Here is a 16,428-nt window from a genome sequence, read left to right as displayed (position 1 = left end):
ATCCTCTGTATCAAACTGTATGTATGTTTCTGTTTGTGAAGACGCCAAACGTCTCGCCATTTCACATATTATGCTACTGCATTGTATTCATTAATCTGTCTCGAATCTCATGCAATTGGCCATATGTGGAATTTCCTGGCCTTTCCATTGATATGTGTTTTATCATTGTACGTTCATTATGTCTCTCACAATCGCCACCTGTTTGTCTGCCGACAAACACAGATGTCCGAAACATTACCTCTGTTTTACCTGTCTGTGCGTAGAAACTACTTTGCGGCTCGCACCAGCCAATAACAACTTCGAAGATTCTGTACATCCATTCAGTAAGGAACCACCAATAAACCAGATAACACCATCCAGTATGTCACTCCATACCATCCTTACTCTCTTTCCATGAATGATTGTAGTAGCTCCTTATAAAGCATAAATACTTTCTCATTCGCTACTGTGATCACCGTTTTGTCAGACTGAAAATTGTGACTTCTCATTTTATAGATAATCGTTATCAGTGGAAAACATTTAATCTTGATGAAAATGCCCTTTAATCAATAGTCTTAAAAAGCTCCAATCCCAAAATTATGTAAAACGTACGTCGTTGGAGAAGGTATCGTACATCTTACCGGAGGTAGTATAATCGTACATGTACGATAATTATCGTACGCATGTCAGCCCTGACTCAGGAGTTGCCAAATCACAGGCGAAGGGATTGCGTGGAAAATAGCAGGATGCAGGAAAAAGAATTAAGAAATTGCTAGACCTGCTGCCCTGTTTCCATTCTCAGCGATGGGTGTTGTCTTTCCAGGATTTTTGTCTTTGTTCTCTGCACTCGTTTATATCCATTTAAATAAATAATCTATAACGGTTATCGAAAGGTTTCAAACATGGTGTCATAAGTGTCGTTTGTGAGGCTGGAAAATTATACAGCATAAAATAATAAGACAACAGAAATACAAAAGAATAGGCTGAAATTTAGTGAGATTCAAGTAAAGTGAAGATTTGAAAAAACTGATATCCTCAAAAATGACGAAAATTGCATCATGACCTTTTGGCTTGTGGACGATGTGCAAAAAAGATGAAAATAAGAAATGTCAGATGGGTATGTTTATTACGCGTCACTTCAGGAAAGCCGACATATACCAGAGATTCTTGTTTTTCCTCGTTATTTAGACAAATAGAAATAAATCTAAACCTATTCATTGATGAGACAATAAAGAAGCAAGTTTGCCTTGTCAAAATTAAACTCGAGTATCAAAAAAAGGTACCTAAGGCTGTGAATTGTGAAGTATGAAATCTACCGAGTTCTATTGGAACAATAATGATTAGGCTACTTGAAAACCATGACAAGTTTATCCACCGGTGAATTTCAAGAAACGCAAAGATCATGGACTTTATGAATTAATCATTACGATGCCTACTTTAAAAATTTAAACGATTTCCTAACAGCTACTTCGCAAGAAATATAAGCAACATGAACTAAACGTTAGGGCGCCTTTATTAACCAGTGAAATATGTAAAGAAAATAGAGTAAAATCGAATAGATTTAAAAACTCCCTAAACTAATCCCATGATTTATGAACTAACATAACCGTTATAATACTTGATAAAATCCTTTATGTAAAGGGACATGTCAGTGGATTGTGATGGTGGCCAGAGGACCTTTACATTTAGCCTAGATTGATGATCCTGTTCATAGCTTACGAAAGGTATGGCAAAGCACGAGATTCTTGACAGCTTTAGCATGCATCTGAAAGCATTGATATTTGGGGTGAGGTTGTTAATCCCATTTCCTTCCCGAATGATTCTCGAAGTCTGAATTGAATTCGCACTACTTTGTTGACTTGAATTCAAATGAAAGTACTGATTGTTCGTAATATGTGAGCAATGGCAAGTAATGATGTTAAAAAGGTGGGGGAATTTGTGAACATTTCATTATTCTTACGGGTTTCCTTCTGATGGAAGCGTTACCATGAGGAAAGACAAACGGTATCCTTCGAGGAAACTTATCACCTCTCGCACATGAACACGTCAACACAACTGAGAAGTCAAGTGCATTTTACAACGGCCTTTACTCAGTTAAGAACTTGAATAACTCGAGACTTTTTCCGACGACGAAATATGCTTCCCAGAATACATAAAAGTGTCTCCAACAAAAGGAAGCTTCGCATTCTCTGGTAAGATTCGATCATAGCGTGATTCTTTAGGGTTATGCAGCGTAATCGACTGGTTTTTGCCTTTCCAAAACCAATTGTCATCGAATTCGGAATTCACTGAAAAACTCGGTTACAGTGTAATTTAAAGAATTTATAAAATTTCAAGTGAGATTCTCATTGAAACCTGAAATGCTTACGAGCGAGGAAACTGTTAAATGCGAAAACCTAAGGTTTTGAAAGAAACTTCATCCCTCACTAAAAGAAAAACACAGGCTTGATATCTCGACTTTATGACTGTTGCTTTCGACAATCTAATTACTTGTATTTGGTGTCGTTTATAAAATTTAGGCTGTCAAGCCAAGCGCTGGGGTACTTTCGGCCATTCAGCACTTAACACAGATAGTTGGAGTGGTTGGACAGCAACATCAAGAGATGAAAAAATAAAGGAAAACAATTACAAGGATAAGGTAGAACTGAGAGCAAGCCTCACAGTTACACTAAAGGTAACAGTTAGTGGTATTGGACTGATAGGTAGAAGAAAGGAACGAGAATGGAGGTGAAGTAAATGGGCAAAACGTGGGTTCCGCTAAGGGGCCAAACGGACACTTCAAACTGCCAGACATCCTTTGTAATGCCTACAATGCAACCACATAAGGTGCACTGACCACACAATCCTCATAGGGGCCATTTACTTGTGGATCCCAAGACAGGGAAGTGCATAGTTGATTGTTGTAAACTCCTTAGGACACAGAATGTTCCCTAAACAACAGTTGAGCCTCTATTTCTAGGTCAATGGCAGCCACATATCAGTTCAGCCTTTTGATTGTGTACTATTAATTTGCTGGTGGTAGGGAATACTACGGACTTCTTGCTGTGCTATGAAGTTCTAGTAGTTTGGGATACAGTTCGAACGTGCTCCTAAGCAGAGAGAAGGACTTTGGAAGAGTTTGAACCCCTTGATAGGAAGGAAATACCCCCACATGCCAAATGAGCTCCTTTAAATGAGACCAATGTCATCCACGTCTTTATACCTATGGAATGGCGGGATAATAATAGACTTTTAGCTTCCCTAGCAACAGCTATTGAGATATTTTATCTGATTCTCGCTCTGCCTTTCAGGCATCTCACGTACGTCATTTTCCAAATGTATCATAGCAATCCCAGCTAGTTAGTAGTAATGACATTTTACAACGGCGGTAGCTATACAATGCAACAGGTCAAGTTAACACATGCATAATGATAAATATAAAACAAATTTTAATGTCCAAGTCTACAGCTTTCTTAACGCTTTCAGGGATGCCACACAACTCTTACAGAGCTATTGGTTATCAGCAGTGGCAGTTATCTCTGGCGGTTTCGTCGTGTACACTTGCACAAGGGTAAGTTCAGAGTACTTCAACGTTGTAGGAATTTTGATTGCTATTATTTGATCATAGGACATGTTTGTGAACTTTGTGGTGATAAATGAGGTGTGTGGGGATTTAAACAACACGCAAGGTTCCAGTTGCAAAGACCCAGAGGGGGTTTTATTTACACTACTGGTTTACATATCTGCCGCGAGAGAGCAGAGCAAGCGCATCAATATAAATTGTGAGCTGAAGTTAACCTTATCCTTTAATATATAGACTTAACACTCCCCGTTAAATTTAAGTCACCCTCCGATAATTTTAAATTTCTCCATCTTACTTCTAGAGAGGGGTTTGGCAAACAGATCAGCAATGTTTGCTTCTGAAGGATCATACAAAAGTTTAACAATTCCTGCTTCCACTTCTGACCTTATAAAGTGATATCTATACTTCTTTGTGCTTTGACCGTTGATGATATACAGGATTTTCAGCCAAAGCAATACCACCTTGATTATCAACATACAAAGTTATATAATCCTTCTTAAAGCCTCTCATGTCAGAAAACAAATTTCTTAAAAAGTTGGCTTCCTGCATTACATAAGTGATATATTCAGCCTCACGTGGATAATGCTACAACCCTTTGCTTTTTACTTTTCCAGGAAATTAATCCATCATTATTCATCAGAAATCCTTAACCAGAAATACTGCGTCTATCATCAGAGTTCGCCCAATCAGAATCACATAACCAGTCAGTTTTAATGGTTCGTTTGACTTATTAAATTTCAAACTGAAATCAAGTGTTCTCTTTATATACTTTAGAACGTGCTTTGCTATGCCTAAATGGGCTTTAGTTGGTTTGGACATAAAGTATGACAGTTTTGTTACAACATAGCACAGATCTGGCCTAGTTCCAGTCATAGCATAATTTAAACTGCCCACAATTTCTCTATATTCCTTAGGATCTGTTAATTCTGCAGAATTTCTATCATCACAAACCTTACTAACACTTGCATCACATGGTATTGCTTTAGGCTTACAGTTATTCATATTAAATCTTTCAAGTACCTTTACACAATACTTTCTCTGGTTAATCATTACATAGTCATCATAAAATATAAATCCCATACCGAGAAACTAGGATAACTTACCCATATCTTTCATTTTAAACTTACTACTCAAAAGAACTTTCATGCTGTTTAACGCTTGACAGCTGCTTGCAGCAATGATTGTATTGTAAGGACTGGGGATTGAGCGACATACTGGCTGGGTGTTTACTGGTTGTTCCTTACTGAGATAAATGTACAGTTGTTGTTGTTTTAGATTTAGCTGGCCTTGTGCCAGCACGGGCTCTTGCTCCTAGAGCAGCCCGTAACTCTATGTTGATGATGAGTGCATGAGTCTGTGAGATGGGTAGTTGTTGTTTTAGATTTAGCTGGCCTTGTGCCAGCACGGGCTCTTGCTTCTAGAGCAGCCCGTACGATGGGTAGTTGTTGTTGTTGTTTTATATTTAGCTGGCCTTGTGCCAGCACGGGCTCTTGCTCCTAGAGCAGCCCGTAACTCTATGTTGATGATGAGTCTGTGAGATGGGTAGGTTAATGAAAACTTTATTATGATACATGAAAGTGATTTTGGTGGGGGGTTGGTTCGAAGATGTTATTGACGCGTGCGAGCGCTAATGTAGCGTCTACACACAGACAGGTAAAACAGAGATAAGGTTCAGACATGCCGACAGATGGCGATATCAAGAGACATGATTAACATTGTGATGAAACATACATCAATGGAAAGGCCAGGAAATTCTACATATGGGCAATTGCTTGAGATTCAAGACAGATTAATGAATACAATGCAGTAGCATAATATATGTGAAATAGAGAGACGTTTGGCGTCTTCACAAACAGAAACACACATACAGTTTGATACAGAAGATTCGGTGGAACATTATGAGTACATGATTAGAATGCTTGCATGGCAATGCAAGTAGTGGTGATTGTACATAAATCGAGACAACAATGGTTAGGGAGAAACAGACGGAAATATCGTATGGTTGAAATCGCGTTCCTGTAGAGAAAGAAAACGAGACGCTTGCTTTGTCCTGTCCACTCCGATAGATGACGATTGACGAACACACGAACACACACGTGTTTGGAAGCGACAGCCTCGGGCTCTTACAGTATCATTGACCCGAAACAAAATAATCACAACTGAATCATCATAAAATTTTATATATAGACATGGGTCTGAAAGTGACTGCACAAAATTATTATAAATAAGATATTCATGCAACATTCTGTACCAATTCCTACCACTTTGTTTTAAACTATATAGTGACTTTGTCAGTTTACATACAAGCTTCTCACCTTTACTATTTGTTTTTACAAAACCTTCTGGCTGTTCTAAAAAAAATTCACAGTCAATATTTGCATTAAGATATGCAGTTTTGACATCCATCTGATGTACTAGCAGGTCTTCCTGTACTGCAACCTGCATCCAAGCGCGGACTAGCAGAACTTGGGGCCCGAGGCTACTTCAGGTCAGGGACCTTTTTAACAGACACGTACACATTTATCATATTTTGTTTTAGTACATGTTTCGATATGAACAGTAGTAGTTAGTGTCATGTTTCGGCAGGTTCTGCGTTTAATTTATATTGAAACGATTGATCTATTATGCTGTATCATCCTGTATTAAAAAAGAGGTAATTCCATTACAAAGTTGAGCAACAGAAAAACAATGAAAATATTAGATTGAACAATTCATATATTTGATTGTATAATTTACATATGAGGCGAGTATTGCCGATGTCGTAGGTAAGTAGTTACAGAAAATCGATGGCATCACTTACATTTTATCAACTCTGGTCTCATGTTTCTATGAAAATACTAATATTTATTGTATATATTTCCATAAATTCGACATGAAAAAATACTATTATTTGATTGTTACTATTGTATTTTCCTTATATACAAACAAATAAAATTGTGAACAGTAAGGAAATAAAAGTCAACTTTCCAGGTGCAAGTTAATGCCTACTTAAGGAACTTCACTTTCCTAGCTTTCTGGTTTGCAAAACCTCTCACTACATCTTGAAAGTTTAACTCTCGCAAAATACTGGTCTCTATGTACATGAGTGACAGAATGTTTAGACGCTGTTCCTTCATTTTTTATCGTGCTTCATTCTTTATCAGTTTAAGCTTCGAAATGCTACGCTCTCCACTACAGTTTGACACCATGAGACACAGATACACGCGGTATGCTAGTTCAACATTCGGAAAGACTTCTTTCAACTCGTGTTGCAAGAGCATTCGATATATAATCAATTCAGTGCTACACTCTTGGTTTTCTTTTCTGCTACGGAAATCATTGATGATTGCTGCAGCATAGGATGGAAAGTGAATCATTTCATCACTGAAGTTGGTCTCAATGTCAGAAGGATAATGATTAACTAACAAATCGCAGTGATGTTAAAGTGAATTCCTGTCCATTGTCATCATTTTAGACAATAAACCAAATTTTGAGCTGACATCCTCATAAGCTGAAGCACGACATACTAGTGCAGTATTCACCCTTGGGCCGAAGGTTGCACAGGGCTGCCTTGCACCATGCATCATCCTACATACACGACACCACTACCTTAAGGGTCAACGGCGTCCAACCCTGTCGTTGCACCCAGCTGACATGAATTGAACGCGTACACAGGCTAGGGTTGCCAAGTCTCGTGAATCTACGTTGCCAGTTATTTTATTGATTTGTTTTTTAATCATCGCCACATCGGGGGCCACCTCAGTACCCGGGGCCTGAGGCTGCAGCCTCATTAGTCTCAATGTAAATCCGCACCTGCCTGCATCAACATCATTATTAAAGTGAACTTTACAGTGAGTGAAAATGTTTCATTAAAAGTCTACACCTTGGGAAAGTCCTTTTGCTTCATATCTTGCCTTGTATTTCATGGAATTATCAAGGCCTGTCTTCTTGGTATAAACCCACTTTCCACCTATCACTGACCTGTTTTCTGGAGGTGGCTGCAGTTCATATGCGTCATTTTCTTCTAGAGTGTCCATTTCTTCATTCATTGCCATCCTCCATTTGTCAGAATCTGGGGACGATATAGCCTCAACAAATGTGGTTTGGACATCAACTACTTTATAGCAGTGGTGGACAGACCAGCTTGCCGTATCCACAAGATCTATGTCGTCACCATCCATCACATAATCATTTAGGTAGCTAGGGGGCTTCCTGTTTCTCTTTAGATATCTTGTTGCTTCTTAGCTAGTTGTGTTCTCATGGCCGATTCCATTTTCCTCGAACATGATTGATCCTTCGTTATTTTCTTTCATATCTGCATATGGCTGGTCTTTCTCCTCTGAAGTTTGTGGCCTCATTGAATCTTCACCCTCACAATGTATATTAGGCCTACTATTGTCTCCCCCCCTTCATGGTAAATTTCACAAATCGCTCCCTTTTTTTTTTTACTACATTTTCATTCGGAAGATACTCTAGGTAGGCAGGGCTCTCACCGTCGTACCCTAAAAATACTCTAACATTTTTTGCATCTAACTTGTTTCCATGTCGTCGGTAAGCGTAACATGTAGCACCGAATGAATGTACAGTAGATCACTGAGGTTAGGCTTTCTCCCAATTAACGTCTCATAGGGAGTCTTGCCTGTCCTGTTGTTGAAGCACCTGTTTCTTGTGTAGGCTGACATCTAAAGTGCATATGGCCACAATGACTTTGGTCGTCCAGCGTCTATCAGTAAGCACTTCGCCATTTCGAACAAGGTTCTCCATAATCTTTCTGCCGTACCGTTTTGGTGAGGGGAATAAGGAGCAGAAAATTCATGTTTAATTTTCTTTCTTGCCATGAGGGATCTACAATCACTTGAAGTAAATTCGATACCGTTGTCGGTTCGAAACGCCTCACTGCACCATATACGCAGCGGTATCTGCCAAGAATTTTTCCGTGGCTTTTGTGGTGTCGCTCTTGTTCTTCAACATAGGCTATACACCATAATGATGCGGGAGTAATCATCCACAAAACTTATGGCAAACTTATAACCTCCTTTTCCAACAACATTCATTGGTCCTGTTAAATCAGAATGAACTAACTCCAAATTATTTGTAGCTCTCATGTCGGGTTCCCTACTTCTATATTGGATCATTTTTTCTTGGCTACATACTTCACAGTCTTGAATTTCTTTGCCAGAGATACACATTCCTTCAACTACATTTTCCAATTTAAGTATGACTTTCATGTTACAATGTCCTAAAATTTTGTGCCACTGTACATAACTGTATAACTAGCAATATTCTTTCCTTTAACACTGTTAAAATAATATAGCCTTCCCTGTTTTTCAATGTCAAACACTGTGCCACCAGGATTTCATCATAGCATATTCAGGGTAAAAGTCACAGTGGCGCCTTTTTTGTGTTGCTGCCTGTACGGAAAATATATCTTGCTTATATGCAGGCACATATAATGCATCTTTATGTTTACCACTACTATCATGCAACATTACTTGGGCATCTCCTTTACCTTGAACTATACCACTGGTCTTGCTCCCATCAGCTAATTTAGTTCTATCATCTGTTTTTCTTTCTCCGAAAGAATGTGTGCTGTTGCACCAGTGTCTACCAATAAATTTTCACTAAACATCTTACCTTCAGGGTTTTCAGCATATGTACAAAATGCGAAATCTTTATCGCTGGCAATAGCTGGTTCATTGACCACATTCTTGGCTGCATCCTCTTGATTTCCTTCTTGTTGTGGCATTTTGTGGTGAAGTGGCTTGCAGACTTGCAATTAAAACACCATCTTTTGGTTGGCCTATATTCCTGAGTTTTACTAGAGTTAGGCTATTCATTCTGCATTCCTTGCAGAATGTCCAAGTTTACCACACAAATAGGATTTAACTTGATAAAAACTTCTCTGTCTATCACTCGAGTTTATTAAACTTTCAGTATTTTCTCGCTGTTTGGAAGGTTTTTCAGATTCTTCAAAAGCTCTTAACTCGACGTTAAACTCAGAAAACGTTAATGCCTTCTTCTGGCCTACCACAGCACGAAACATCTTGAATTCTGGTGGGAAGCCTTTTAAAATTATAGCAATAATTAAGCTATCACTTATCATCTCCGGCTGACTTGAGCGATGTTGCCGCTGTCGCTGCTTTAACCATAATTATAATCAGTCATGTTTTCATTCTCCAACATTTGGAGTGTAGTGAGTTGACTGTAAAGATTCAGTATACTCTAGGCATGCTCTTTCCTAGATAATGGCCTCTTAGAATTTCAATGGCTTTCTTATCGTTATATCTGGCATCTCGAATTGTCAACGAGAGACTTCTGTCATCCAAAAACTGTACGAGTTCGCTGTATACTGCGATTCTTCTCCTAGTCTGGGGATCAGATGTTAGAACATCATGAAGTTTATGAGTTAAATATCCACAAAAATTTTCGTCCTACGACTTATATGTATCCTCATCACTACTAAAACACAGTCGAGAGCTGGGCCCATAACCTGTTTAATCATAGGACATGTTTGTAGTGATAAATGAGATGTGTGGGGATTTAAGTAAACGCAAGGTTTCAGCTGCAAAGACCCTGAGGGGGTTTTATTTACACCATTGGTTTATATATCTGCCGCTAGAGAGCAGAGCAAGCGCATCAATATAAATGGCGAACTTAGTTTACCTTATCTTGTAATATATATATATATATATATATATATATATATATATATATATATATATATATATATATATATATATATTAACAGTCATATATGGAAGGGTAATTGTAAAAGAATGAAATCAACTGATTCATGACATAATTCCTTCATCCTCTTAAGAATAGAATTTTAATCAATCTATGTATCCAAACGTTAAAATACTATGACTATTCATCAGGTTATAATTAATGATCCATTCTCACTTGAAGCAAGCCGCTTAGATTTTGTCCGTTTGGCTAAGGCTGCAACCCCACCAAATCCATCATGTGCGTCCCACACTGCTAAAGTGTTTCGTGCATCTACATACGCCTCGATCAACTTCCATAATTCAAATAAGAGTGGCCCCACACAGCGCACGAGCATGGATGGTGCCATGTGCATCAACGGACTGCAAGCACAAGGAAAAATACATTTTGTTTTTAGCCGCATTGGGTGTGCGTCTTCGAACAGTGGTCCACATGAAAGAGGAATTAATTATTGACTGTGTACCGGCGATAGCCAATATGGGATCCCAAACATCGCCAACATAAAGATCGGAATGTGATCCAGAAATTGTGGATGGAGACTGGTTTAGAATTGGAATTTAATATTAGTAACTATCTAATTTTCCCTTCACTAGAATTTATGATACATTTGTATGCAAGAACTTTTTACTTTTCCATACTATTGAATAAACTAGACCTTGAATAAACTGTCTAGTAAACTGGTATATAAGTATTAGAAAATGTGAATATGTAAAGTCCCCACTCAACAGGTTTTCTTTGAAGAACCTCCCGTTTTCTATGGCGCCTTTTTCTTCTGACCCTAGGTCGCAGTACCTAGCTATATTTTTATTATGTAATTATGCATTTATTACCTACTCAATTGTGCCCTTATGTGTTGTGTTTGTGTCAGAGCATTTTTGTGTCTAATCTATTAATTTCATTTGTCACGTTATCTGTATGTACCTGTCCTGTTTTGCATAGAGAATAATTGACCTCGGGTCACCTGTATGTCTGTATGTCTTTGTACTGACGTCCGCATGCCGCTTATAAATGGGCTGCTTCTTCAATAAACCAGCAGTAAACGTCTACCTGCTCTTTCTTTTGCACCCTCTCACAAATACTGTCTGGAAATTACAGCTTGACAGCAAGCACTGCTGAACTGTCCGTCCTGTTTGTCTGGTGGGGCCACATATGCAGAAGACAGACATGCTTATAGATGGACGAGGCCGCTTTGGCAGTGTGGGATGCACATGCTGGATTTGGCGGAGCTGCAGCCTAACTAATACTTTTAACGCGTCTCTTTCAAGGATGGAAATTGCGAATTTTTTCTCTAGTTGAGTCATTCAAAACACTTCGCAACATCTATTTCAAAGGATCTCAGTCAAGAGAGAATTGCCCGAACAGTGCTTCACTCCAGTTTCTTTTTTTTTTCTTGTTACATGGGAAATGTGGTAAATTTAGGATACTCTATGGGCAGGGTAAGTAAGAGGCATTATTTCCGTGTTGATGGCTTATTACAAAGTGTCTTAACCATAAGGCGAGTCCAGGACAACTGGTGTTCCCGCCAATATCTTGGCATGGACAGACATAGGTAATGCATGGCTAATCATAGATATAATAACATTCAATTGGGTTGTATTATTAATATCAGTAACATGATACATATCTATCCTATATTACTCCCAAGCTACACATACAGGCAGTCCCCGCTTATCGGCGGGGGTTCCATTCCGACAGCGTGACAATAAGCGAAAATTGCTGATAACCAAAATTCGGCAATTTTCGGTTCTTATCGGCCCCAATAACCGGGTATCAGCACCTGTGTTAAATATATATCGGCGCCAATACCCGATTATCGGCGGCGATAAGAGGAATAAGGCGATTTTCAGCGCCCAAATTCGCCGAAAATTGCCGATTTTCATCAACAGACAAGCGCCATAAAACCGGATCGCCGAAAACCGAGCCCGCCAGTAACCAGGGACTGCCTGTATTCCAAAACACGGTACACTCAAGAGTCACGATTAGAGGCAAACAAAAAATGTAAAAATCTAGAACAAGCAAAATGACAAATAGCCTGCAAAAGAATGGTTAATCAAAACAAAATTTAATAATAGCTCAACAAAGAAGGCACTTTGTTTTCCACCTTCATAGTCCTTCGTCCAAGCTGGGTGTTTAGTTGGCCTTGAACTACGTCTATCAAGGGTGGGGGCTGCTGTAGCCAGCATCTACCTCCTGGTCCTGGGTACGTGGCACTGCCCTAGCCGGTTCTATAGTAGGGCATTGGGTCTTTGCTGTTATGTATTTCAAGTGGCAGCAATTTCTCCTCGACATTCTGCCAGTACCATCTATTTTGATTAAATACTGTCTATATGGGAGTCTTTCCATTACCACTTCCAGTCGATCCTACTTCTTACTGACTGCATCCTGTAAGAGGACTTGGTTGCCTACACGTAGCTGTCAATATGGCAACTGCCGTGCATGCAAGTCATATGATTCTTTCTCTTGCTACGAAGTCTTGACCATGGCATTTTCCCTTCTGTTGTCATCGAATGATTATCCAAAAGCAAGAATTCATTCGCCACTGGGATAGAGTCCTGTAACTGCCTCCCCCAAGGTTAATTGTGCTGGGGACTTGTCTACATCTCATAGGGGAGTATTTCTGTATTGCATAAGGGTTTTGCTGTGGCATCATTGTCTAGGCTGCTGTCACCCCTATTGTCCCTTATCATATGCTTAGCAGAGCACATGGCCACCTCAGCTCGCCCATTCGATTGGGGGTATTGTGCTGACAAGATATGCAGTTGCAACCCCCATTGCTTATAAAAGTCCAACTTCTCAGTACTCACCAAGTTCGTCCTCCCATCAGTGGAGATCTCATAGGTACTCCAACGGTAGAGCAGCCTCTGCAATACAGGGATGATTTTCGATTATGTCACTTTATTGCCATAGTGCGACAGTTCCAGCCACCCTGTTAATCTGTCTGCACATGCTAAACAGCATTTATTATCTAACTGAAAGAAATCTGCTAATGTTTTCTGAAATAGATAAATTGGTGGTTGGGTTGGGTTTCTCGTTGTTAGGATGGTGAATTCTCATTGCACATCGCACATTTAGCTTAGACCTCTGAAACATTACATCTGCCTCCATCCCAGGCCAATACACTGACTGCTGTGCCCTGTGTAACATTGAATCAGAGCCTTGGTGGCCTGAGTGTAGGTTATGTGCTATCGTTTCCCAAATGTATATGCCCTTCGTCGAATGTATAAGTGACCGCTCCATTGATATAGCCAAGCCGTTCCCTTTCTTGAAAATACAGCTTTAATGTAGGCTCAACCTTATTCCTACTTTCGGGCCAGTTGTCTTTTACCCTTTTCAGAATAACTGATAATCCTCGTCTTTGCTTGCTATTCGCTCAACATCTACACTGTCGACTACTATACTATCACTATCCATGTCACGGAATTATGTGATCATTACAGCGGACATTATCTCGCTTACTTCTGCTTCTTCCCTATCTACCTTGCTGGATGATGCCTTTACACTAGGGTACCGGGACAATGTACCTGCGGTAGTATTTCTCTTACATGCTGTGTATGTCACTGAGAATTTATACAGAAGGGTTTTTTCTTTCAAATGGAACAGTCTAGGATTCTCAATGTGTTTTAAATATCAATCGCCAAACAGCTTAACCAATGGCTGATGGTCTGTTACTAGAAGTATAGGTTAGGGCAGCCCAGCAAAAAGGGATGAGCAGACACCAGACCACAGCCGCTGCCTCCCCCTCGATTTGGGCGTAGTTCAATTCCTTTTTTGAAGGGTGCCTGTTGCCACACAGGGCTAGCTTCCAACCCCCATTACAACAGAAAGGTACATCATGACATATGCAAGAACAATATTGCTGTAATACAACAAAGCCCATCCCTTCTTTACTCCATCAGTCATAACAATGGTTGGTCTTATCATAACAATGCAGACCCTCAGATATTAATCTACACAACTCATCTTCAGCATATTCAAATTTAGAAATCAAAACTTCATCCCAGTACACTTTTTTGCTGGTCCCCTTTTTCAATAAATCCCGAAATACAGGAGCTGTTTATTCATTTGGCATTTTTATAAGCATTGACCTAAATTTCTCAGCGCATGACCTTTACCCATTTAGAAGGAGAATGCCTACCTTATGTTAAATGGAGTTCTCCATGGTTATAAGATGAAAAAGTTCCCATGTGGTAAATTACCTTCATTTCCAGGTTTTGATCGAGAGAGAAAATGGCATGGCTGATATTCTGCATCGAATCCGAGGACCCCTGCACAGTGACGATCGCCGACTGATTGCTGTTGTGAGGGAACATTTCCTCATTCCTCCTTCGCTGTTGCCGTACAACTTAGCAAAACCGCAAGACTTGGGGTACCATGAATATTCGAAGGGAGACTCTTGGAATATTATACACACTTACTTGAAAACACTTTTTACAAACGAACCTCCTGGATTCTTCGTGGAGGCAGGCGCCTTGGATGGGGAGTTCCTGTCCAACACACTTTGGCTGGAGCAGTCTCACGGATGGACTGGACTGCTAATCGAACCGGATGAGGCCAGCTTCTTTCACTTGCAGAACAAGCAAAGGAAATCGTGGCTCATCGATGCATGTCTCTCTCATGACATTTTTCCAGAGGAGGTGGTCCATGTCACTCGAACGGCAAGGGAAGGAAAGGAAAGTGTGGGCATTCCTTGGTATACTCGCGGAAGCGCGCACGAACTGAATGTCGATGTCGAGCCAGAAACTTCTGTGTTTGCATTATTGTCTGAGGAAACTTACTCTGTAGCACAGTGTTTCCCACTAGAAACCTTACTATTGGCACTTAACGTCTCCACAGTCGACTTTCTGTCACTCGATATCCAAGGACGCGAGAAAGATGTGCTGAGGACTGTCCCGTTTTCGAAAATCAAAATAAGGGTCATTGCCGTGGAAATAGTGGAGAGCAGCGTCGACCAGAGTTTCATAGATTTCATGGAAGGTAATGGTTATGTGCTGCTGAACAAAGATACCCTTCCTCTTATACGAGATCATATCTATGTAAGAAGAGATGAAGCAATTTTGCATCAAAAACTTAAACACTTTGTCTTCTCGTTCAAGAGCTTTAACAGAAAATCACTTGCATTCAATTACGAAAAAAGGTAAGCATACGCCTAAGCATTATTATGAGTGATGCAATTCTGTGGTGTTGGCTGATACATGCGATGACGAGATGCTTCGCAGTCATCGCTGTGCTGAAGACCGAACTGAAAACAACACCGATGTATGTAATGTGCAGCGTCTCTGCATGAAAGTCTATCACAAAAGTAAACATTAATACGCAAGCTTGGTAGTTGCAGTGAGTTATGATAAAATATATCTAATGGGGAATTGTTGTACAAATATTAAGATAAAATTATTATTATTCCTTCATAAAACGACTTGTGTCTCTGTGTTAGAAGATGTAAATAACAGTCTGAAATGTGATCAATAGAACTAAGTAATGTAAAAATAATATGAAACAATAGCCAGGTAAAAAAAATAATCGCCATAGTATTTCCTATTGTAAGTGTTTTGCCGATTCCTCGCCAAGTTTGTTTTACTGTTTCTAGTAAGTTCTCTTTGTGAAAAATTTTCCCAAACAGAAGAAAATTTCGATTAAACTAAATTGCAAACCGGTAATTTTTTTATTTCATTAAATTGATATTCTGTTCATAGGTTTAGTCCTGTATTAATGACGCACACTGCTGCTAAAATTAGGTACTTCAACGACTTTGAGTGCTAAAAAAAAATTATGAATAAAAAAACTCTCCCCAATTTAAAGTCTACTTGTTACTTTTCCCAATCATACGAAGTCACATGAATTTAAAAGGCTGGTTCTTGGTCATAAAAGGTGTCGACTTGCTTAGGCATCTTGATAACAATAAGAGCTAAGAGGAAAATGGTTGTTTTCACTTTTTGTGGTTGAAATTAAGCTTAAGGATTGTGGGAGAACAGTTTTAGAATATGTGTCTGGTAATTCATTGCTTAGTTGCTCACTATGTAGTGTGCCAAGATTTTGAGTTGATGATGCAAACATATAACCTTTTGCCCTTGATGGGCCATTAGCAGATTAAAAAACTGGATGCCAATTTAAAAATATTCTACATATATTTAGACATATATATCATGACAATGTACAAAATATACATAGACCACTGACATTTAGCT

General features: G+C 39.3%; 1 protein-coding gene across 1 annotated transcript; it reads left to right on the top strand.

Moving 5' to 3' along the window:
* The first annotated feature begins 695 nt into the window (after positions 1 to 695).
* LOC136846390 (protein Star-like) lies at positions 696 to 16,041 on the top strand. Its single transcript, XM_067117187.1, has 3 exons — positions 696 to 1,703; positions 3,445 to 3,529; positions 14,455 to 16,041. Exons 1-3 carry the CDS (start codon positions 1,678 to 1,680, stop codon positions 15,382 to 15,384), a joined length of 1,041 nt encoding a protein of 346 aa, XP_066973288.1. The 5' UTR covers positions 696 to 1,677; the 3' UTR covers positions 15,385 to 16,041.
* The last annotated feature ends 387 nt before the right edge of the window (positions 16,042 to 16,428 follow it).

Source organism: Macrobrachium rosenbergii, chromosome 15 (genome assembly GCF_040412425.1).
Source record: "Macrobrachium rosenbergii isolate ZJJX-2024 chromosome 15, ASM4041242v1, whole genome shotgun sequence".
Lineage (NCBI taxonomy): Eukaryota > Metazoa > Arthropoda > Malacostraca > Decapoda > Palaemonidae > Macrobrachium > Macrobrachium rosenbergii.
The sequence above is the reverse complement of the archived record's forward strand: the minus strand, read 5'-3'. Positions and strand labels throughout refer to the sequence as shown.